At 41.8% G+C, this 25413-nt stretch overlaps 2 protein-coding genes across 2 annotated transcripts in view; both read left to right on the forward strand.

The window, feature by feature from the left end:
- LOC138633151 (leucine-rich repeat-containing G-protein coupled receptor 5-like) overlaps positions 1-2432 on the forward strand; it is a 28718-nt gene extending 26286 nt beyond the window's left edge. The window contains 2 exon segments of the mRNA XM_069719227.1: positions 1-331; positions 333-2432. The exon segment at positions 1-331 is cut by the window's left edge and continues 199 nt beyond it. Of these exon segments, the coding sequence (XP_069575328.1) occupies positions 1-331; positions 333-545 (544 nt within the window). The 3' untranslated portion in view covers positions 546-2432.
- Positions 2433-7219: 4787 nt separating this feature from the next.
- On the forward strand, positions 7220-21562 carry LOC138633140 (myelin regulatory factor-like protein). Its single transcript, XM_069719203.1, has 24 exons — positions 7220-7287; positions 8262-8427; positions 9714-9807; positions 10514-10575; positions 10675-11110; positions 11442-11639; positions 11772-11967; positions 12523-12599; positions 12915-13025; positions 13099-13189; positions 13293-13493; positions 13610-13718; positions 13849-13958; positions 14433-14578; positions 15678-15830; positions 15928-15993; positions 16426-16472; positions 16684-16839; positions 17011-17058; positions 17755-17839; positions 17954-18028; positions 18483-18594; positions 19732-19803; positions 20434-21562. The coding sequence occupies exons 2-24, from the start codon at positions 8355-8357 to the stop codon at positions 20524-20526; spliced, it is 2811 nt and encodes a 936-aa protein (XP_069575304.1). The 5' UTR covers positions 7220-7287; positions 8262-8354; the 3' UTR covers positions 20527-21562.
- Positions 21563-25413: the final 3851 nt, after the last annotated feature.

Genomic DNA, 25413 nt, shown 5'->3' on the forward strand with positions numbered 1-25413 from the left:
CATGACGCTCGCCTACACTCGCCTCTACTGCCGGGCGCACAAAGCTCCGCCCGCCTCGGAGGAGGAGGCGGCGCTGACCCGGCACGTCGCCTGGCTGCTCTTCTCCGACTGCCTCCTCTACCTCCCCGTGGCCTTCCTCTCCTTCTCCTCGCTGCTGCGGCTCCCCGCCGCCGGGCCGGAGGCGGCGAAGGGCGTCCTGCTGCTCGTGGCGCCGCTGCCCGCCTGCGTCAACCCGCTGCTCTACCTCCTCTTCAACCCGCTCGCCAGGGAGGAGCTGGCGGCGCTGGTCAAACGCACCTGCGGGGCCACGCTGGTGCCGAAGCTGCACAGGGAAGGAAAGAGGAGGAGGAGGAGGAGGAGGAGGAAGGTCGAGGCCGGGAGAGCTGGATTCGACGTACGACGAGGACGCGGAGAAACAGTCGTGTGACTCGACGCAGGCGCTGGTGGTCGTCGCAGGCGTGAAGGACGAGGAAGAGGAGGCGGGGCGAGGAAGAGGACGGAGCGAGACACGACATTCGGTGGCGTTTGTCGCTCCGTGTCACTAAACACATGAAAAAGTTCTCACCTGACAAAAAGATTCATATCTGAAAATTGGCCCCAACGGGCCACCGTACACGGCTGAGAATCAAACAGGCTCCTGATTGGCTGTAAAAATTACGTGATGTAAAGGTTTTTCCGAGCGTTAAAAAAAACGGTATTCGTGATCACAGAGACGGACAGGTCCGACATTTACTGTTTACGTGTTCAGACAAAAGCCCCATTCAGACCGGACTTATTTCTTAGAGTGATTTTAATATAACCTGCACCTGGTCGAGGAGTCATTTTTCACCTTTGGTTAAAAATTGGTGTCATTAAATGCAGCTGAATTATCAGTTATCAGCTCTTGTTTGTAATGAAACCAGAGACATCCGTTCAGCTCGCCGGATCACTGAGATACTGAGGAAAAACTTAAAAACGTGATAATTCACAGGCAACTTCTGAACTGAGTTCTCGGCAGATTTATGGACGTTTATTCGTCTTCTGTTTTCGGTTCGTCCTGCTTGAACGTCTGTTACGTAACGTATCCCGAACGATGGGTTCAATCAAATAACGCTGATCCCATCTGAACGCCTTCAGTTTGTCAACAAATAATTCAATATTTAATGAGAGTTCAGTGTTTTTTAACAAAAAATTCAGGCTTCAGAGACGAGAGATGATCCGACAAAAATACACCAAAAATCAGCCGTACGTCAACTCATCTTTGACTGTTTCTGTCCAGCAAAGCCGAAAAACGTCAGAACAAAAAAAGGAGGTGAAGACGGACACCTGGACTTTAAAAATCCGCCGGACCCTGATTGGTTAAATCCCCAGCTGTTAACACACACACACACACACACACACACACACACACACACACACACACACACACACACACACTCACTCTCACACACACACACACACACACTCACTCTCACACACACTCACACACACACACACACACACACACACACACACACACACACACACACACACACACACACACACACACACACACACTCACTCACACACACACACACACACACACACACACACACACACACACTCACACACACACACACACACACACACACACACACACACACACACACACACACACACACACACACACACACACACACACACACACACACACACACACACACACAGGCATTATGAAGGTTGTAAATTGAAGCATCTCTTATTTTGAAATGCGACAGTTTACATCTCCGTGTTACCAAATGTTGGCGCTGGCGGTAACAGCACATGTTTTTGCGAGAGCGTGTGAAAGCTGCAGCGTCGGTGTGAGTTTCGTCACGCAGTCGAACCTGAAAACAGGAATCAGACGACAAAACAGCTGAAGCTCATGTTTTAACACCCGCAAAAAAGAAAACAGAAGCGGTCCTTTAAAAATGATGCCTGTTTGTAAACAAAATTTAAATGCAAAAACTTTTGGACCTTTTTTTCATTTCGTTACACAATTTTATTTTGTTTTGTTGCTAAGCAACAAACTCATGAAATGCCAAAAGTATTTTCTGTCTCCTCTTTCTAATAATATACAGCTAGCATGAAAGGGCCACGCTGCTAAAAACCGTGAGGTTATAGTTGTTGTTGGCTCCATTTCAAACCAAAAATGCTGTTTAAAGGTCCAATATGAAAAATGAAATCAAAAATTATCTACAAAATGTGAAAAAATAGCATTTTGAAGTCATGTCCAAGACATTTATGTGTTGTGTTGCACGAATATTTACTCAAGTTAGCATGCTAACCAGCTAGTTCTGGCTTGTTACGTGTCGTAATACCACCCCACGCCACAAGGGGTGACAGTGAGTCACTGTAGCGTCTCATCTGCTCTCAGACCATGAAAGTAATGTACTTTTACTTCTTGGCAGAAACTCTTTGCCAAACATAAGCATCGTAAGCTGGTTTTTTTATGCGCTTCAGAGCGGTTGGAATATCTGTATGTAGCTAGCTAAATTAGCTCGTCCTAATTTTGCGTAGCAAACAAAACCACGTGTTCCAACATTGTTGAGACCATTTAAAGCCGATTGTTAGTGCAGCTGATGACGCCACAAAACATATGAAAAAACATTCCAAATGGTCCCAATATATGGTTTTCCGTGGGTTTTTTTTGCTGCTATGGTCTTGCTATAACGTAAGCTGCAGGCTAAGCTGATCACTATAGTTTTTTAGTCGATCCAATACTGGCTTTCCAATCTCACTTTCTAAACATTGAGTATTTAAAAAAAATACTCGTTAACATTAGTGCAAGAATTCACAAAATTCAGCCAAACTGCAGAAACTGGACGCCGCGGTGACTCACTATTGCCTCTTAAGGCACAAAGTGGTATTACAAGACGGAACCTGATTTTTTTACATATTGCACCTTTAAACCTTTAAAATCTGACGTTAAGCAGCTCAGATCACCAGAAGTTAAGAGTTTCCTTGTTGGAGAAAGAAAATGAATTTACTGGACATAAAGGACCCGTCATGTGACCGTATGTGTGTGCGTATACAGTTTATGTGTGTACATAATGTTGTAAATACTGGCTACTGTGACAATCCTATTTTTTCTTAAATGTAGACTGTGAGAAATCTGTTTTGTTTTATAATGTTTTAAATGTTCGTACGTACATTGTGGCCCATTTACGCTCGTCATCGGAAGCATTTCGTGTCTGGATTAAATCCAAGAAACAAATTTATACACTTTTACATTTATTATCCATCTGTCCTTATCCCAAGTCACATCTCAGTGGTGGTACGTTAACCATACGGTTTTTTTCAACATGTTTGTTTTGTTTTCACTACAAACTCTTAAAATCTGTACGTTTTGCGTCTGCATGTGCCGTCGTCCAAACTCGACGTCCAAACTCACGATCTGCGTGAGATTTTCCGCAAATCTAATGTGGGCATGAAAAATGCAAGTTGATTTTTATTTTATTTTTTTTAACTCTAATGAAGAAGACAATGAGATGTAGTCGAAAGCTCTGTTAAAAGTTAGTAGGTGGATCTGTTTGTCCAGTGGGGTTTTTGAAATTTGTGAAAACACATTTACTGTGATGTATTTTTTTATTCTAACATTTTTGATTATCACGTTGACTAGCTAAAGAAAAAAAAATAGTGTGGGTGGAGTCTTGTTTGCTGGCTCCGCCCACATATGCCGCAACAGAACAAAAAAGTAAAGCGTAAGCATGACTGTTTGAATGTCCGCCACCTGGCCGTTTAACTGCCACATTTTTCTGTGATCAGCACTTAAAATTTTGAAAAAAAACAAAAACGTTTATAAGCTTCGTTTAAAACCTGAATGGTTCAAACTTCTCTTCCTGTTGTAAACTTTTGTACAATATTGAAGTTATTTTAGTTTGTAAAATTCAGAGTGAAGTTTTTAGTTTGTGATATAAATAAAACTGTGGCTGAAACTGCTTTGAGGTTTTTGTCTATTTCTTTTATCTTTCATCTCAACCTGAAACTTGAAATTAGTTTCGAATCCTTTTTACTTCTTTTTTTTTCGTGGGCAGAAACAAATAGAGGAATTACTACGGTGACCAAAACCAGTTTGAGTGTAAATACAGCATAATGTTATATAGGTGAGTATCATTTTAAGAGAGACTTGAAAGTATGGGACTGACTACAGCTCCAATGAGTTTATAAGTACCCGTACGAAACTTTTAAAATACCCAAAGTAAAAGATCTGCATTCAAATTGGACTTAAATATCACAGTAAAAGTACTTTAAAATCTTATCAGACGACAGGAACTTCGTCCAATTTTGACACCATCTAGTCGTCGCCGACAGATTTCCAGCATCAACCCCGAATATGAACGTTGGGAACCACAAACGGGCCTCGTAGTACGACGTCATCAAAGGCCAGCACGACAGCATGTCCACATGTTTTGTGTTTTTTTACCTGCCTTGAGATTTCATTCTCAACCTTTTTTTACGGCATTTTATTTGTGAAAATCTTTTTGGAGTCGATGCTGGAAGCTGCCGAGGCGTAAAAAAAGAGATCAGGACTCCTTCGCTCTTCCGTCAGACTCGTTTCCGTTGATGTGGACCGATGACTCCGCTGTCGACCGCTGAGCGCTCAGCTGCAGCCGATCTCTTGTGTAATTGTCTGAATTCGAAACTCTTTTTTTAGCCCGAATGAGTCACGCCGGCCCGTTCGTCACCGACGGATGAATCACAGCGAGCCGCTGACATCGTGATGCTGAGGATCGCCTCTGAAGCTCTGAGTCCGTGAAGGTTTCGACCACCTGAGGACACGTGTAGCACTCAGCGAGCACTTTACTAAGAACCTTTTATTAACAGCCTCAGTTGGAAACCTTCGAGCACGTTGCAGCAGAACTGGATTCAGATTCGTCCCCGTAAACCGCGGACCGGACTCTTCTCTGTTGTTGTCCATCTCGTCGATATCGTTTTGCGTCTCTGCGTCTTTTCAGTGTCGTCTTCAGACCGCAGCGTTTGTTCTTCGTCTCTTCGGTATCCTCTCGCAACTTTTAGGTCTGGTTTTACGACTCTTCGGTGTTGTCTTAAGCTGCGGTCTCATTTTGCGTTCCTTCGACGAGGTCTTGCGTCTCTTCGGTTTTGTCCCGTGTTTTTTCTGTCTTCTCGTGTCTCTTCGGTGTCGTTTTGCGTTTCTTTGGTGTTGACGCTGCACTAGCAGATGTCCTTCAGTTTGACCGCTTCACTTCCTTTCGCTCTTTATTGCCTGGTAATCTGATTCAGGCATCCGTCCCCGCCGATGACCCACCTGTGCAAACATCCCATCACCAGCTTCAGGTGTTGCGGTTCTGGGTTTTTTAGGTTCCTAGAAGTTCATTAAAATGTGTTCCTGCTGTTTTCTTTGAAGTTTCCTGCATCTGTGAGTCAACTGTTACAGTAACTTGTTTGTTGAACTTTTGTATCAGCACCTCAAAAAAATGAAATCCAACGGATGAAGACAACTAAGCTGAGGTGAGTCACACTTTTATTATTTCTAAAACAATCGCACAATTACCCAGAACAAAGAAACCAGAGCGCTGACTCATCGTTCGCTGCTGCTGAGGTGAATTTATTTACGATCGTATTCGGTGACTTTCACGCAACCTGAGGCGGATCAGACCTCTCCGTCATTCTGACTCCTGTAGAAACTGGTGTTTGTTCTTCTTCTTTGATGGATTTGTACCGTAAACAGTTAGGCAACTTAATCTGTTGTATTTTAATCACGTCAGTTCGGATCCGAAGACACGCAAACCGATCGAGGAGGCAGTGAACCAGCAACTCACGAGTCCTGTGGGGGTAAAATTACTGTTTTTTGTCAAAGAAGTCTGGTGGCTCGGAGAGACGACCTCATCCAACCAAACTTCAAAAAGTACCAACGATGTCTTTCAATCTGCCGCGATCAAAATCGGCAAAAGTTTAAACACAACATAAAGTACTGATCTCTGCTGTTTCTTAAAGCACAAGTTTCCATAAAAAACTGAAAGGAGGTGGGAAAAAAACGAAGCTTCACTTCTTTGTCTTCATGTGTGTTTCTGTTTTTTTTTTATGTTTCGGCGTCCTGTGGATCCTCCAGTCGTCTTGTTGGGCCCTCGAAGTCATCTCATCCTTCATCCATCAGGGACTTCTTTTGCCAAAGAAACTGCAGTCCTACGTCGCCATCTGCTGGACACAGAGACTCACCTGATGTGCTTCATTTTATTTGATCTGATTTGACACTGAATCCTTCATGAAACCTGTTTTATCTACCTTTTTTTTATATACATTAGAGCAGATAAAACGTATGTCTTTTTTTATGGTAACACTTTGGCAGCAATGGGCTGTAAGTGTTGAAGTAATAAAAGGACACTGATTTACATTCAAGAAAAAGCCTCCACTGCCACCTGCTGGCCAATTAATTCTACAGCAAGATGGAAAGTAAGTCAAATGTGTTAATTAAATAGCAAAAAAAAAAAATCTTCCATTGGAAAATTACTTTGTACAAGAAAATAACTCATATGAACGTTGCCCTCTTGTGACATTGGAGAGTTTTTGGTAGTTCACGAGCTGCGATGTGTTTTCTAGCGTTCCTGGAAACAGCGGAGACTATAGAAGTAAAATTTAGCTAATATATTGTGATTTTACTCATATATTTGATCTAAATTACACGTCTGAAGTTGACACAAACTTTTTTTAACGTTAATGCTACTCATTGTCTGTGCAGCAGCGCCCCCTGCTGTGTGGACGCCTACAGTTTGTTTCCATGAACAAAAACGGAAGTCTGTATTAAACAAATGCAGCTTTCAGAATTTTTTTAACAACTTATCAGCTATAAATGTGAAATTAGAAGTTTATAAGTTCTGCTGTTGTTTTGTAATTATTAGAAATATCGTCCAACTTTATCGGACTCTTCATTGTTGGTTTATGTACGATGAATATCAGCGAATATCATAACATTTCAAGAAAGGCTCATTTTGTGTGTGTGTGGCCGCCTGCTTTATGACTTCATGCCTGCGTCAGGTGTGTGAATGTGTTTTACCTTTTCCTGTTCAAAGCTCAAAGTCCAGCTGACAGACGGAGACGATCCACCGACGCCACAAACAACAACGAGGAATTATTCCACGAAAGGGATTATTTTTCTCTCGGCTAAAACTACAGAAAAGGAATATATTTTGGACATTTGGAGAGGCTTTAAGGATCTAAAATCTGGAGCTAAACCCGCCCTCACAGATGGATTATACCTGAGGCCGAGCAGGTCGGATAAAGTCAGAAATTGTTGCAACTGACTGGCGGCCATCTTGGAGACGCACACAGGTGTGTTTGAACAAATGTGTCGAGCAGATTTAAGTCAGTTTAAAGAGAAGTTATCAGTTATTTTATCAACAGTGCTGCAGTTCAGGTGTGAATACATTAGAAAAGTCGGAAAAAAAATCCAATAACAGTTCAGTAAAAATTGAAAAACATTGTGTTCCCCCAATTTAGTTTTGCTTTTTTTTTCTTCAAAATAAGACTTCACAAAAGCAAAAATCAAAAGTGCCTAATGGGTCATAAATTAATCATTTTATCAACCATGAATATTTATGTTAAAACAAGCTTTCTCTGACAGACGACGTTCCTCTTCTAACAACTTCACAACTAACATTTTATTTTGAAGGCCAACGGGCTCATCAATGTGCCCTAGAAATAACACCACTAAATAGTTTTTCCGTTATGTTTGGGTAAAATTTTATCAACGGCTCGATGAACTACACAGCAGAGTGTCCGGGAGGAGGTTGGGGTCGATGGAGGTCCACAAAACGCTCGAGTCCATCTGACTTTTTTTTTTTTTCCATGAAAAAAACAGCTGTTGATAAATGAAACAATTTCTAAATAGGGTGATGAAAACCTTTAAAAGAAACTAAAAATGTCTCCATAATTATTATATAAAAAATTATTATGGAGGAACAAAAAAAAAAAATGGCCGAATGAATAATTTCGGAACGCTTTACGCACGTTTCAATGTTTTCCGAAGACAGACTCGAAGATTTTGCCCCAATTGAGTTAATCTTTCTTTATTACATGTGTTCAGGGGTTTTAACCTTGAACTCTGCATCATTATTTCAGCATCATAAACCTTTCTGCTCTCACCGATAACCACGATATGCAGCTGTTGTGAAGATATCAGACACTTTTGAATTGTTTTTCTGGGGGGGGGATTTTCAGCTTTCGTGGAGTTTCGTTCTTCAGTTAATTCACATTTCTCTTGAAAAGTCTTGTTTAATAATTAATGTTTCTGTTTATTGTGTCAGCGTAGGTATCTCCGGCCCTGCAGGAGGTCCAGCCGGGGGCCCTTCCTGATTCGTCTCCACTCCCCCTGTCTGCAGCGCCCCCTGCTGGGCAGCATGGAGCCCGAACCCGGCCGGCTGCCGCTCCAGGTCCTGGGAGAGAACGAGGCGCTGCAGCAGTTCTTCAGCGGTAAGATGAATCTTGTGTGAAAATTACAGAATCCGTTGAAGAACAAGGTTTGGAAGACCATCCAGGAGATTCGGGTCATCCTCGAGGTCGTTGTATTGGACCTTTAAGACGTTGACTACCTTCATTGACCTTTGAAGTGGTTCATACAGTCTTTCAGGATGTTCAGAAGATGTTCTGGGGTCCTGGATGTGGTTTTAGTGGTCTTTAGGAAAGTTCAAGGGTCTCTTGAGGTGGTTCTAGTCGTCTCCCCCAAAGAGGTTCCAGAGTCCTTGAGGAGAACTGAGTTGCCTTTGAAGTAGTTGACTCTTGAAGTGACTGTTGTTGACTCTCAGGAGGTTCTTGGGATTCTTCAGGTGGTTCTTATGGTCTTTCAAAATGTTCAGAACACGCTCCGTCGGTCTTGATGGAGTCTCAGGGTTTCTTGAAGCGACTGATCCTACGGAGGTTCAAGATCTCTCGAAGTGATTGGTGTTAGTCAATAAGAAGGTTCTAGAGGTCAATGGTGGTCTTCGAGGAGGATCCATTGGCGGTTGAAGATATTTAAATGTTCCTCACGAAAGTGCCAGGGATTCATCCCAAGGTTCTTATGATTAAGACGGTTCTGGGGTCCTTGGGGTAGTATTAGTGGCCCATAAAGACATTGACTGTTGACTTGTCTCTTGTAGGGACTGTCGTTGACCCTTAAGGTGGTTCTTACGGTCTCTTGGTAAGTTCAGAAGATCTTCTACAGTCCTTGACGTAGTTCCCCCGTATCTTGAAGTGGCTGACACCTGAGGAGGCTCGTGAAGTGACTGGTGTGAGTCATAAAATGGTTCCAGAGGTCCATGAAAAGGTTTTCGTGGTCTTTTAGGAGGATCCAAGGGTGTTCAGAGATGTTCAAATGGTCCTTACGAAAGTCCTTCACAGGGTTTTTCTGATTTTTAAGACGGTCCCAGGTTTCTTGAGGATGTTCAAGCCTTAAAAAGGTTGTAGTACTTAAGGTGGTTTTGGTCCTCGAGGAAGTTCCAGCGGTTCATCACGGTTCAATCTCTCACTTTTATATGATTTCCGAATCAATACTTTCATTCTGATTCCTAAAATACAATCTCACTTCCTGGCAGTAGGTCAACAGACCATAACCACAGTCTGTTATCTGTTTCCATATCTGCCTCTGGTGGTTGACATCAGCAGTTATTGATCACCGTGTGTGTGTGTGTGTGTGTGTGTGTGTGTGTGTGTGTGTGTGTGTGTGTGTGTGTGTGTGTGTGTGTGTGTGTGTGTGTGTGTGTGTGTGTGTGTGTGTGCAGGGCAGGATGTGAGTGGTGTGTTGGACAACTCGGTCGCCGTGGATACGAGCATCCTGGAGCAGTACCTCAGCAACGACATGGACCCCAGCAGCTTGTAAGATTCACACACATATTTTCACTGTGAAAAATTGTATTAATAAGACAGCCACAAGTTTACAGTGAAGTTTAGTTGTGTGAATCAGCCAATAAATGAACTAGTTCGTCCTGAAGAAGAAGTTTGGGCAACAAGAGAGAAAACTGTAGCCAGGTTTATGTGCTGGGAAACTGCTGTTAGCGACCTCTTTTTTAATGTGTAATTAAAGCAATTAAAAGTAATTAATAAGTTAATTATTAAGTCCTTTCTGCAGGAGCTATTTTTGGTCTTTTTCCCTCAATTCTATTCTTACAAACGTCTCGTACAAAACTATTTTGCTTGTAGGGAATTATTTTATTGGAGCTTGATTCATGCAAAAAACAACAACTCCTCATTCTTCTCTGTGATGGTTTATTGATCAATATAATCAGTCTGATAAATGAAGAACATCAGTAATAAGGTTTGAATAAAGTTCAAAGGTTAACATTTCTTTATCAAAGATAGAGTAAGTTTAGTATTGTTGTGTTTGTTTCCTGATGTTTTACAGGACATATAAAGTAGTAGCAGTAATTTCTCTACACACACATTCTTATAACATTTATCAAAATCAGCATTGACCCAGTTGGTTATCAGGTCAAGAAGCTCCCTGCAGGATTAACATTAAAAAAACATACTCAAAGTCGCTCATGTCAGGTTGTGTATTTTCTGTCCTTGTTTTTTTTCCCAGCATGCTCCCAGAGTCGCCTCCTGATTCGAGCTCAGAGGCGTGTTCGCCCGCTCAGATACCAGGTAGCCCGTCATCCACTCTCGTACCACAAATAATTTGGAAATAGAGCGATAAACAGTTTATAAAGTGGGTGTGAGCGGTGTTCTTTTTCTAATTGGCAGACCTCCATTACGAGCCGTCCTATTGGTTCAACCATCACACCAACCAGGAAGCGTTTCAACCCGCGAGCCGGTCCGCCTCGTCCTCGTCCTGTCGCTTTAAGGATGGAGGCTCCACCCCCACCCACCCCGACCTGCTGACCCACAATCAGCTCTGCGGTTTAGGCTTCACAAACACTTACATAAAGTCTGGGACTCCACCCGCCCCACCCGGTCCACCCGCCCATCCGCAGCAGCACACACACCACTCACCTGAGCACCAACACTACCTGAGTCGAGACGGCGGCTCGCAGGTTTACACCCCGCCCACACCTCCTTCTCCACCCGTCCCTCCAGCAAACAGCTACGGTGCACCCTGCGCCGGTCCCGGCATCGTCCACAACGTACCCTCAACCTCTTCGAACCCCCTGCTAGGCTCCGCCTCCACGCTGTACACCTGGTAAACAGACAAGTCACCTTTAAAAAAAAATTAAAAAAACTATACCAAGAGGGTAAATGTCCGTCCGAAGAAATATTTTGTAAGTAGGGACTTCAAATATTTGAGGAAGGTACTTAAAACCTTTCGGTAGACTTCTGAGATGCATTTTTAGTAACAAGGTCTAGTACTGGAAAATCAGTCTTTAACCAAGATGGAAACAGAAGTTCCCTTCGAGGTTGTGAAGTTCTTCACCAGGAAATCAGAATCACATGACGAAGAATCAGACTCAAAACTTGCGCCGGTGATCGTCTGTTTGGTTTGAGAGCTCTGAATCTGTCTCGTCCTTCTTCAGCTCCCCGGACAGTAAGAAGAGGCGGCGGTCTGAGTCTGAGGAACCGTCGGCGGGAATCGACGCATCCTGCTGCGAGGCCGATGGGACTTTCGGTGGCGGCGTCGGCGGACCGTTTCCGGGTTCCTACCAGCTGCTGACATGGAACCAGTACAGTCCAGAACAGTGGAGCACTTTTTACGACGGCAGCTACCAGACGCTGTGAGTACAGCCGAATCAGCGTTTTCTAATTCTGGTCAGGTGTTGTCGAGAGTTTCTTCTCTGTTGGACCTCATTGCACCGCGATCCCCCTTTATAAAGGTCAGCAGGATTGGTATGTCTCTGTTGTTTTAGGTCTCCTCCAGCCTACCACGTGGACACAGATAAAGGCTTCAACTACTCCGCCGCTGACGAGTCCTTCGTTTGCCAGAAGAAGAATCACTTTCAGGTCACCGTTCACATCGGCGTGACCGCAGAGCCGCAACACGTCAGAACGCCCAGCGGACTGCGGGAGGTCGACCACTTCCTGATAAAAGTGTTCGGGGTTAAGGTGCGTACGGGATTCTCTGATCTCAACCAAGGACAGGACAAGTTGAGCCAAGGTTAGCGTGAACACAGGAAGCAGGAGGACGTTGCTATTCATTGACCAACAACTGCAGTGACTGGCGAGCCAGGTTTATACTCCTTTTAGTCCACCTTCAACTGAACCCAGCGGACTCTTGGAATGGATTGTGGCTATTTAACAAAATACACCACATCTAGATTAGAAGTGATTCTGATCCACCCTCCAACCAGGTGGTGTTTTTCCAAAGCATTAAATTAAAAGCAGCCGGCTTGTTATCAGTTTGTGAAGGACATCTCGGTCTAGATGTCTGGCGATAGTTCCCCTCAAACCAGTCAGTGGTCAGGCGTGTTGTTTTTACATTACCATTTAGTTTCAGCTTACTTGGAAGCTTGACGAAGGTGATACCAAAAGTAATACCATTTACGATCCCACAACCTTTTTGCCCGATTGAAAACCCCAAAAAAGCACAGTGGAAAAGGGGGCTTCAGTATCCTTCATTGCAGTATTCCTCTGTTAGATATCTGTACCTCATCTTCACAGCTGGAAACTCCGAACCACCTGGTGACCATTGAGCAGTCGCAACCGGACCGCAGCAAGAGGCCCTTCCACCCGGTCAGGTAGGTAACTGAGTAAGAGTACCGACTGATGACCAGTTACAACAGTTGCCTTGAAGTTATAATTCATTGGACGTCAGTTGAAAACGGTCCAACTGTGTTATCAGGTCAAAGTTTGAGAAAGCCTTTCTGAAAGCTTCTCATTTTTAGGCAATAAACTTTAGTTTCTGCTGACTAACAACTCTGAGAGCAATAACTACAGAAACAGTGACGTTGGGAAATCACAGTATTTACAAACAGCAGCTTTTTTCTCATTTGAACTGCATTAGTTCAATAAGTATTAAATTGGTCTAAAAACGATAAATTATGATCTTCCAGGGTTAATCTGCCAGGTGGCAAAATAACCAAGGTGACGCTCGGCCGGCTGCACTTCAGCGAGACGACGGCCAACAACATGAGGAAGAAAGGCAAACCCAACCCCGATCAGAGGTGCGTGAGCAGAAGACTGAACGCACGAACGTGGAGAAAGAGCTACGCATTAACTGTGAGTGTGTTTCTGCAGGTATTTCCAGATGGTGGTTGGTCTGTACGCCGCAATCGGAGAGGAGACTTTCCTCCTTACGGCTCTAGTGTCGGAAGGAATCGTCGTCAGGGTAACGATCGATAATCAAATCAAACGATGCATCAAACTGTTTTAGAACACATTAAAGCCCAGAAAGAGGACATATCTCTAAGGTGACGTCTACCCTCCCTAAGGCGTCTAATCCGGGTCAGTTTGAGATGGATGGCGACACCTTGTGGCAGCGCGGGGCGGCGCAGGACGTCGTGGTCTGTCACGGCCGAGTTGGCGTCAACACCGACTCCCCAGACGAGGCGTTGGTCGTCTGCGGTAACGCCAAGGTGATGGGCGCCGTCATGCAGCCGTCAGACTGCCGCGCCAAGCAGAACATACAGGAGGTGAGACGATGAATGAATGTCACTGAAATACTTTAATTATGAGGACAAAATTTTTTTACATTTATTTAAGGCCTCTTGAAAATCACCACAAATCCGTCCCTTTGTTTGGTTGGCAGGTTGACTCCGAGCAGCAGCTGAAGAGAATCACTCAGATGAGGATCGTCGAGTTCGATTATAAGCCGGAGTTTGCCTCCACCATGGGGATAGACCACACCCACCAGACAGGTGCTGCCACTCATCATTGCGACACTTCGATCTAAGTGTTGAGGCTCATAAAGGCGTCTTCAGGTCAAGTTCATCAGGATCATCGGATTGTTGATTGTTTAATAAACGGCAGTATCGTGGGATGTTTTAGGTCTTATAGCTCAGGAGGTGAAGGAGCTGCTGCCGTTCGCGGTGAAGGAGGTCGGAGACGTCACGTGTTCGGACGGAGAGAGGATCCATAACTTCCTCATGGTGGACAAGGTAGATCCTCCGTCGTTCTTCCTGAACCGTAGACGGTTGTTGTGTTTATGGCGTTCTCGTTTTGAATTTGACAAACAGAAGAAATTGCGAAATCGACACATTTTGAGAAGCTTGAGACTGAAGACGTTTTTAGCTTCTTGGATTTCTGTCAATTGACTAAATTGTTTCGGATCTTAATTCCAAACGTATTTCCCAATGAATCATCGAGTCAGACTTTGGTGGTATTTCTTTGGCGTACTTGGCTGCTGTCAGCACCAGTTTGAGTCGAGCGTTCGTTCAGGTTCATAACCGGCATTACGTGACCGTAAAGACTCAACAGTTGTCAAACTCACAAAATTGCCACAGTCTAAAAATTTGCCGTTGAGCTACCCGAGTCGTCTTGTCGTCCGAACTCTGCGGCCTTTCCAAAAACTCCCGTTTGTTTTTTTTCAGCAGTCTTTCGTCTCGCTGATGCTCCTCTTCTTCCTCCTACAGGAGCAGATCTTCATGGAGAACATCGGTGCCGTGCAGCAGCTGTCGAAGCTCACCGACGACCTGGAGACACGAATCAATGAACTGGAGGTCTGGAACCGCCGACTGGCCAAACTAAAGAGCCTGACGGGCAGCCTGCGCTCGATGGGGTACCTTTCTTTATTTATCCGCCTGTCAATTCATTTGCTTCATTCGAGTATGGTAAATTCAGGGATTTTTTTTTTATATTAAGACTTGGTTAGATTATTTTCAGTTAATTGTCATGTTCGGTAGATAACCAGCTAACATCCACTAGGGGCAGCACTTTAGAAATTATTTTATTAGCTGGTTAGCTTTAGGAGTTTAAAGATTTTAATAATATACTTATAAATGTCCAGATCAGTCAGTTTAGATGCTGAAATAGTTTTGTTCTTTTTTACGTTAATATCACAGTTATTCTGCCCCCTAGAGGCTACGTGCAGTAGAGGTTAGTCTGTGAAGTATAAGAGCAACCTGGAAAAGTACTGATGACAAGTGTGTGTGTGTGTGTGTGTGTGTGTGTGTGTGTGTGTGTGTGTGTGTGTGTGTGTGTGTGTGTGTGTGTGTGTGTGTGTGTGTGTGTGTGTTGCATAACGGCGACTACACTGTTATCAGTGCATCAATAAAAAAATCGCAGGTCAAGGACGACCGAGTTTCTGAAGGCTACTGCGGGTGTGAACGAAGAGTCTGTACAGACACTTAAAGAAAGAAAACATTTATGAAGCACCGAGCTGGTCGGTTTTTGTAGTTTTGTGCTTTTTATTCAGCTCATTGAAATGTATGATGGGAAATGTTTGCAGCGAGGTTTGAAGTACAGTCAATTCGCTTCTTTGCAAAACAACCTCTGAACTTTACTCAAGGTCACAGACTAAGACATGGAGGTGTGTTAAGTGGTGATAAAATATATTCTGTTATCACAAAATATTTGAATTTTTTTCCTAAATTGGACACCATGAATTTATTTAAGGAGCTTTTTTGGGGGGCTTAATCTGTGCTACTTATTTTTCTACTCTTTTATTGGACTACTTGACCAGTGAAACAATCATTTTGTTGTATTTAAAAAAAATGTAAGAATGTAAAAAAAAATGTATTAAATAGGATTCTGAGATTTTATTATTATTGAGCATGAAAATCAGAATTTGGTAAAAAAAAAAACAGAAATAAACCCACTTGGTCTGTCAGTGGTTTCAGAATAAAAGCTAGTCCTTCTCATGGTTTTTTCTCCGACAGGAAACGAAGCAGCGTGTCGCCGCCATCGAGTCCGGACACGTCTAAGACCGCGAACGTCCAGAAGGAAGGACGGAGTAACAAATACTGCCACTGTCTGCAGCGTAAAATCTTCCAGTTCAGCGTCTTCACCCTGCTGGCCACCATGGCTCTCAGGTGAGGCATGACGTCACTTCCTGTTTTTCTTTGTAAAAAAAAAATCATACATTGAGTTTAGAAATAAATTTTGTTGTGTTTATGTTGTGTTTTGCAGTGTCATCGCCATCACCGCTCTGTATCTACTAAATTTGAAAGAGTTCGACGTCTTTCCCGGCAACAGGTAAGCAACCAAACCTTTTATTGTGAAAGGGAAAACATTCATATCCTCAAAGTAAAATCCTCGTGATCACCAAATAACACCTAGAAAACACTGAAAACCATTATTATTTTCTTTATAACCTCACAGTAACACTATTAAATACACAAATCACCATGGAAACGACCAATAACTACAGTTACGTCCAGATACAGTCCCGTAAGAGTAACAATGTTGCTACTCCCTCACAACTTCCTGGTATCATTTCAACAACCCCCTACAGTCGCCTAGCAACCACCTAGTAAGACCTTGTGCCTTCTTTTAGCAACCACGTAGTAGCTCTATTAATTTGAAGGGATATTAAAACACATTTTATCTTTTGAAGCAGACAAATTATTTGGTGTGGAGTTGTCACTTTTACCAACAACGTCACTTTTTTGTGTGTGTGTCCGTTAGCAACGGCAGCGTGGTCTCTCCACAAACTCCAGCCTGGACCAGCACAGGTAACCTCATATTCATTTATTGACATCCTGACTTCAACCTGAAAACATAGATGTTATTGTTTAATCTAATACATTTGAGAAAATCAAAATGTTTCCTGCTCAACCTGAAAAAAATGTAAGAACGTTGTATATTTAACAACAGTTTACGTTAAATAAAATGTTTAAAGAGCTTATTTATTTTATAACGGTAACTGCTACGTGTTTATTATAGTCCCGCCCACCAGTCCTCTGGGAACCTGGCCTCCGGACGTGGACTTCTGTGACCTGTTGTATTGTGATAAAGTGTACTGCTGCCCTCCACCAGCAGGGGGCAGCACCGACTCCAACATCACCGCCACCAAATCAACTGAGATGTCCGATATTACAGGTGACAGCAGCTCACTGTGCAGTGCTCCTTTATACGTACACATGGATATAAACTGGAGTACAAATAAATTAATTCTAGTTCAATTAAATCAAAGATATCACACACAGGCCTGCTCCCTCTTTTCATGGTTGGACATGATTGAAACACTGATTTGGTGTTTTTGCTCCACAGAAAGAAAAAAAGAAGAACTTTATCGCAAGCTGAAAAGCGCCAGAGACTGTGAGTGTTCACTTTATACATGTTTAACCTAAACAGACATTTAAAGTCACAAAGTTAAATTAAAAAAAATGTAATCCAATATAAACATCACTTAAAAGAAAAGGCTTGTTGCACTTTTTGCCTCACATTATGATTTTTAACTCAACACCTGATTTAATTTAACGTCGACCAAATCTGCAAATTTCAGAGGCTTTAATTAAATAAACTGAGTTTTGTCGAGTAGATTCAATACATTTACATAAAATGTAGGATTTTGCTAAACTTTACTTACTAGCCGGACAGTATCAGGTTGTTTTGATCTATGTTTTTATGCCCAAACTTAAAATATTGCAAAAATAGTTGTTAACCTCCGTCGTGGTGCAAAAAATGGTATCAAGTGCAATTCTATTTCCACTTCTTGAGATTTCTTCTTCTTCTGTGATTTTTATAGGACTTTGGTGTCTTTTGTATTTGATATATTCATGACACATAATTACCGTCGTATATTTTAGTAAACAGCGTGACTGCGGACGACAACAGAACCTCCCTCCCATCTTTACCCTCTAAACATCAACTCGACAGCGTGAACACTGGACACGGTCTCCGTGCCAACGACTCCGCCTTCGTCAGAGCTCGTTGTTGTTGTTGTTGGGATGGAAAACTGAACAATAAGAAAATGTCTCCGCACGTTGTTCAATCAGATTTGTTTTCTGTCAGGGACGAACACAACCATCCATTCATTCAGGATCAAAGAGAACCAGCAAGTGATTGACAGCAAATACTGCCTGAGAGACGAATGTGGGTGAGTGAGGACAGACTGGAGACTTTGGTTTTTGGTTTTATTTTACTAATCGTGTTAAATAAAATGTAAAAATCAGGCTTAAAGAAAAGCTACAACCGAGTGTATTTCCTTCAGGCCCGGTCGATACGTCTACAGAGTTCCTGTCAGCCAGTTTGTTCCCGTCAACATGAGAGTCACTCTGCTGATGAAGTAAGAACTGACTGACATACGGACTTTATCGCAGAGATTTTTATCGTTTGGACTCGAAACGATTTAGTGAAAATGTCGTGAAATAAAAATTGCCTAAATTCTGAAAGATATTTTTAACTGAGTAGATTATAGCTAATAAAAAGTGTAGAGAAAACATGGACTGTAAACAAGCAGTAGACATCAACAAAAGGTGATAACTGGAAATAAAAAATGTGACGGACAAATATTCGTAGCTTGCATGTAGCTGTAGAGTTTGCTAACGTCGACCTTCACGGATCACATTTGTTCCGTCTCCTGTTATTTAAATGTTCTACACTTACACACATAAACAACATTATTAAATGAAGCTGTTTCTGACAGATATTAAGATTGTTTTGGAGAACGACCTAAAAAACATGACAAAATGTTTCTGATGTAGATTTCCTTGTTATTGTTTTTGTGATCTTTGTTTCAGCTCTACGGAGCTGTTGGTGGTCCATCTGTGCAGTTTTGATGAGTCAGCAGCCTGCTCCAGTCTGCTGGACAGAAACACGGTGACGGCCAGCGGATACCCGTTAAACACACAGGTAGAGGTCCACAAAACAACCGCACACTTCATGGGTTCAAATCAAATAGTGCCTTTTTAATGCAGGTTTGGTTTTTTACCTTTGTTTGACTATTTTCCTGGTTTTCAGTCAATTTAATGGTTTCTTTAAAAAAAAATTTAAAAAGAAGTCATAAAAACGTGTAAAAATGGTTGATTTAAATCCATTAAATATACAGGAAGTTTTTTGGGGTGAAGCCATGAATGTACAACTGAATGTTTATAAGAATTACAGCCTCTTTACGGTAGAAAATAAAGGTAGTCGTCGTGGTTTAGGACATCTTAAGTACGTAAATATTTAAGTGTGTAAATCAATATTACGATACGTTATTTGTCAGCTTACAACATCATTCAAACATGGCCGATGTGAACTCACTACGTTTGGGTGAATGATTCATCGAGTAACAAACGAGTTTTTAATGGTGGTTTGGTCCTCGCCGGGTCGACGGGTTACCGTCCGGCTCTGTAGGAGGTTTGTTGTGATGACGTTTGAAGGAGGCGCTTCGGGTTCCTACTACGTCTTGTTGTTTGAGGGTCAGTGAGGTTCCAGTCCGCCGACGCCTGAATAATGCAGGACGTGTTGGGAAACACCGATGAATAATGAACAAGCTGCAGGGTTTTCCTCACATCGTGACCACCACGTGCTAATCACTGCTCACGCTGAACGCGGGACGCTTCCCGTTTCTACGTAGTTTTAATTTGAAGGTCATTTTTTAAGGTCAGAAACGATCCAACTTCAAAACTTGAAATGTCTTTTGTGTCGTTATTCAAATAAAACAGTTTGTCGTTTGACTGAAAAATAAATTCAAATTTATTTTTTTTATTTTTTTACAATAAAGGAATCCGTTGAGTCATTGTTTGAGTGTAAAACATTTCAGGCTACTCAGGTGGAAATTTGCAGGTTGTTTTTTTTTTAATCTTATATTTTAGTGTATTTTCAAAGTGTTTAGTTTTTTTAGGTTTTGGAGAAAAATCGATCATGAAAACAGATGAATTTTCTTCAGATTAATGTTTTTTTAATATTTGCTGCGTCTCAACAGACGTATTGTTTTTATAGGAAATAGAGGCTTTGGTGAATAACAGGTAAAAACTGATCTTTGTGTTTGTCTGTTTCTTTCAGGGGGAACACGAGTGGCCTCTTCACGTGGCTCGTCTTCATCACAGCACCTACAACTTCCGCTCCACAGTGGCTGTAAGAAACAAAAAACATTTTTTAATTTCTATTTCATTTGACGTAAAAACACATTTCACCAGTTATGGATCCTTATGAGCAGAGACAGAAGACACTTTTTTTTTTTTCAAACACAAAAACACAAAAATGCTATGTTAGTTTTTCTTCAGGCACTTGCAAATGACAATGTAAAAGAAAATATAAACCAATCTTTGGTGTTTCAATTTTAGGTCTTTACTTTAGATCTCCACAACAGTTAGCAAGCTTCTGAAAACAAGTCTACTTTTTCTACTTTAATCTACTTCAGATTGTTTCGCTTTTACCGAGAACATTTGTGAAAAGATTTACCGACACGACGGTAACTCAGTGAGTCAGTTGCTGTGCATTAGACACGTATGATATCATTACGTCAACAAGTCAGAATATTGATAATATTCCGATTTGGGTTTTTTTATACTAAAAATGATACCGATAACATCGTGAACGATACGATATGGCACTCTCCGAACTTTCCTCTATTTTAAAAAGTACGGACCCGGCTAAAAAAATATTGGTTCAAAATCATGGAAATCAATTGACTAAAATATTACGAACCTTGTGGTTGATCGTATTTACGATATTGATATAAGTGCTTTTCTTGTCTTTCTCCAGGGTCAAGCGGATTGCAGTACTGTCCGCCACTACGCGGGGGCGCTCTTTACAGAATACCATTTCCACTTCTACCGACGCTGCACGGACTTTTAGACACACATTCAAAGACAAAGAAACTATAAATTTTAGACATTAAATATTTTCTTTTCCTACACAAAGATGACGCTGATAAATTCCTCCTTTGTTTTATTTGGGGGTTTTTTCAGAAAAAGCTGCAAATACATTTTTATTGTGAAATGAGAAAATGTAATTCCAAAAACAGTCAGCAGGGACAGTTGCTCAGATCAGTCACAATATTTTCTTTGATGTTCAGTTATTTAATGTGTTTCACTCTCATGTCTTTCCTGCTTCGTAAAGCTTGACGCAAACAGCACAAGATTCAACTGATGAAGAGATGAATTCAACAACATCCCACGTTGTACAGATTTTAAGATTATTATTCTAACGTCAGCGGTGAGACGTACGATTTAATGTGACTTCGATTCAGACAAATAGCAAAATTTATATGGCAGAGGATGATCCTCAGCAGTGGGGAAAAAAGGAAACATTTCTGATGTCCAAAATTATTAGTTTTCTGCCTCGAATTTAATTTTTTTCTTACTTTCTTATGCCTGTAAAACTATTAAAATAAAGTCATATCAAGCTGTGACGAGGGTTCATTGGAAAAGAAGTGGTCGGCTACGAAAGGTCACGACCTGGAAAGTTCCTGAGCTGGAGCGACCACAATTAAGTGTTTTGATGTGGTTGTCATAGTTTTTAATTATCGCAATTACCTTTATTTGCTGCTAAATAATAAGTGAAAAAATCATTTAAAATTAACTTTTGGAGAATTTTGTGAATTCCGAGAATAACGCTAGAATTTTTCAACTTGGAATTTCTGTGTTATACATGCGTGTACTTCTACCGCCCAGTGGCTAGGCCAAACGTGACACTGACACGGTGCCCTCTAGTGGACCGATGGGTGTATTACGCACTTTAAGTGTTTACGTTAAATGGTAAATGATAAAAAGATGAATCGTGACGTATTGTGTGTTTCGTCTTGGGAATTTGTTCCTATTGCCTTTATTTTTTACAACTTCCATAACTGTTGTATCATCACCTGTCAATGTTCATGGGAATAATTTATTTAATAATAAATTGTAGGACAACAAAATTTGGTTGTATATGGACAGAAATTTTGGGAGAGTAAACGTGAACTCTCTCAGTTGAACACACTGATGACTTATTCAGGTGGAGGAGGTGCAGCAGAACCAACTAACTCAGGAGGTGTCCGAGTCAAACGGCTCAGCTGCAGCGACCAAGGTAAAGTTGCAGGACGGAAACAAAACCGAGCGGTCGGGAGGACAGAGATGGACGCGCAGCAAAATGTAAGTATCTGCACAGTTGGAGGATTTAAACTTGTTGTTTTACATAAATATTTCTCACTTTTAATATCTAGAAAAATGCACTTCTGAAAATAAGAAGGACAATTTCCCTTATGGCCAAAAATAAGTTATTAGCTCTTAAAACCAGAATACTTCAAAATCAGTTTTCACTCTATGTGAATGGATATTTTTATCAAAGTAAACTAAACTCCTTGATGCTGGAATTGTGAGATTTTATGTTTAGAAACTGGATGTTAAACTATATTAATGTTCTTCAGCAAATGCATCATTTGAATGATAAAAAATATATATAGTTCAGTTATATTATGTTTATTTTTGAAGAATATAACTGAGTTTTTCGTGTCGCTATGAGGTTGAGGTCTGGAGGGTATCACAACGACCGCTGTTCAAATCATTCACACATATCACATTAAGGATCACATGAAGGGTAAAGTCTTTTCTTTAAACCTAAAATGTAAATTCTCGAGATCATTGATAATTTAAAAGCTATACATGTGAAGTTAGTCTGTAATCAATAAAAGTATCTTTTAAACCTGTTGTAATTTTGGTGAGTGGGTTAAAAGTAGTAAACATTTTGGATTAAAATTTCAGTACAACTTTGACTGATTTTGATCTGCTGCCGTTACGACTCGTGATTTTATAAATAGTTAAATATGATAATAGTTTATTACATTTCATTCATTGTTCTAGCAGAAAAACCCGACCGTTTGTACGGAGGTGAGTTTTGTTTTCTTCAGACTTGTAGCCTCGGAGGTAACAAACAGAGTCATTCAGGACCGGACGGACTCCCGCTGGGTTCATTTGATTGGACCGTTGGTAAATCATTGATCGCACAAAACAAACGAAGAGCAGGTGTAACGTTCCCGAGCCGATACAGGTAACTAATCTCTACTCAGCTGTCTGTCTGTCTGTCTGTCTGTGTGTGTGTGTGTGTGCACGGCGGTGTCATCTGTCAGCCCACAAGACTGACAGACAGATGTCTCCTGTCACCACGGTAACTGTCGTCGGGGGGGAATCTGTCTCTCCTCCTTGTCCAGGTTCCCATCTGTCCTCTGAGAAACATGTAATTAACTGACACTCTATCCTTCATGTGTGTGTGTGTGTGTGTGTGTGTGTGTGTGTGTGTGTGTGTGTGTGTGTGTGTGTGTGTGTGTGTGTGTGTGTGTGTGTGTGTGTGTGTGTGTGTTGCAGGGCATTATGGGAGCTCGACATCTCTCTCAGATTCAGGAGGAGTCAGACAGCAGAGAACAAAGGTACCCGGACGGGTCGTTGGTCTGAAACTCAGATTCTTAAACGAGGTTCTTGACTTGTAAAAGTGTCGAAGCAGCTGAAAGTAAACGGTAACAGAGTCAACGGTTTGGTAAAACTTCAGAACAAGTCATAATAGTTTTGTTGTCTTTGGCGACACCTGTGGTGATGAGCGGTAACTGCAGCTGTAGTTTTTGGACTCCGTTTCCCAGACATCTAAAGAGTGTCACCTGTGTGACATCAGTTGAAGCCTGTTACGTTAGCTCCGCCCACCCGCTACGCTGAAACAACAACTGCTTGCCTTGATGGTAAAAATGCGTAGCTAACTTTACGACGTCTGTTATATTTTTCCCGCTCAGTTCGTAAATATACAAATACAAGAGCTTCAATCAATCAATTAAACTTGTTGATTAAAAATATATTCAAATAAAACAAATTGTTTGGAAACATTTCTGCTGTCTGTAGAGGAAGTGGAAACTCAGTCAAGTCACTTCAATCTGATAAGTGTGTGTGTGTGTGTGTGTGTGTGTGTGTGTGTGTGTGTGTGTGTGTGTGTGTGTGTGTGTGTGTGTGTGTGTGTGTGTGTGTGTGTGTGTGTGTGTGTGTGTGTGTGTGTGTGTGTGTGTGTGTGTGTGTGTGTGTGTGTGGAGGGATACATTACCGCCATCAGACCCGACTGTAAACAAATCTGAATGGAAACTGGTTTACATGGACGTGTGTGTGTGTCTGTCTTTGTGTCTTTGTGGGGACCAACGTGGGGTTCAGACCTGACGGAGGACATTTGTGGACATTTTGGGACGGACATTTGAAGGTCTGTTTTGACGGTTCGGATCTGATGTCGGACTTCAACGTGTTACATCGACACGGTCCTCACAAAGGCACGAGGACAAGCACGAGTGTCTTAATTTGTCCTGTCAGTCAACGTAGGACAAGATTACAACACGATGAAGTGAAATATGAACTCATCTCTCTCTCTCTCTCTCTCTCTCAGTACCTGCTTCCTGCCTCCGATCGCCCAGCAGCTGACAGGTGGAGGAGGCGGAGCAGGTAAACCAGGTGTAGAGAGACAGGAAGTGATACGTCCGTCTGATCCGACCTCCCTGGCTCAGTACGATCAGCAGAGGAAGCTGGAGGACAACAAGAGTCTGCTGGAAGAGGTGAGACTCGTGAAGACAGTTTAGAGGACGTGAGGGGTTAAACTCCGCCCCCTAGAGGACAGAATGACATGCTAAAGGAAAATAGTAATCAGTTGTAAATGAGTTAATATGAGGGTCGATCAATAAGTTCACTCCCCGTACGTGAAACAGATTTTTTTGAGGGCACAAATTTTTGAGCAACAGAAAATCTTCAACACGTATTCCTGAGCCCATGCAGTGATTTCCACCACAGAATCACAGCTGTTTTTAAATACATTTCAGTGTCTGTAGATTCTCTGATATGGTTTTTCATATTTTGTGATTTTTTTTTTTTTTAAGACTATAATGAACGTTTTAGCCTGTTTTCATCCACTCAGATGTTTTAACATTTTATTTTAATGCAATTTGGACCAGTTCAGTTAACAAACAAATACAGTACAGGGAAAAAACATCTCTTGCACTATTTGCACCTCCTCGTGGCAAAGCATGGACTTAAATAATTAGCAAAACCCCTGCTGCTACATCTACTAGCTTTTCCAAGGCACATCTAATAATAATAATGATGAGATTTTATTATTAGTGCACCTTTTCTAGAACAGTGTTTACGAAGTTATCGCCGATTAACTGCGTGCTGTTGTTGTTTTTTCAGCTCGCTGGTATCGAGGCGAAGCTCCGAGAGTCGGTGCGTCTGGACATGGAGCGACAGCAGGAAGCCGGACTCCTCCGTCAACAGGAAAACAAGCTGCGTTGGCAAAACCTCTGTTACCTGAGTCTCAGCCAGCGCATCGCCAAGTACGCAAAACACTTTATCAAAGAAATCTTTTATAAAGTTTTTGCTCCCCCTTCAAAAATCTTGAAGAAAAAAGCTTCAGTGTTTTCTCTTGTTATCTCCCACAGACCGTGGGTCAGCAGCTACTTCAGGAAGTTCCCCATGCACATCTACTGTCTGCCCGTTCAAGCTGTCAATCATAAAGACAAGAGGCGGGGCCTGAAGAAGAGGCAGTGACGAGCTAATGGGAAATGTATATGAATATTGGTGCTTTGAAAAATAAAAAGTGGTTTGTTCCCTAGTGAATTTCCTCCTTCCTAAATACGTCAAACCAGTTTATATCGCGGAATGTAAACATGAATGTAATTGTTATTATTAGTTATTTTGTCCAAGTTTTTAAATAATTAAAAAATCAAATACAAGCAATACAATAAAAAAAAAA

The sequence above is a fragment of the Brachyistius frenatus genome, unplaced genomic scaffold (assembly GCF_029030835.1).
Source record: "Brachyistius frenatus isolate BFR_SWC_R1_liver_20210118 unplaced genomic scaffold, ASM2903083v1 Contig_210, whole genome shotgun sequence".
Classification (NCBI taxonomy): domain Eukaryota; kingdom Metazoa; phylum Chordata; class Actinopteri; family Embiotocidae; genus Brachyistius; species Brachyistius frenatus.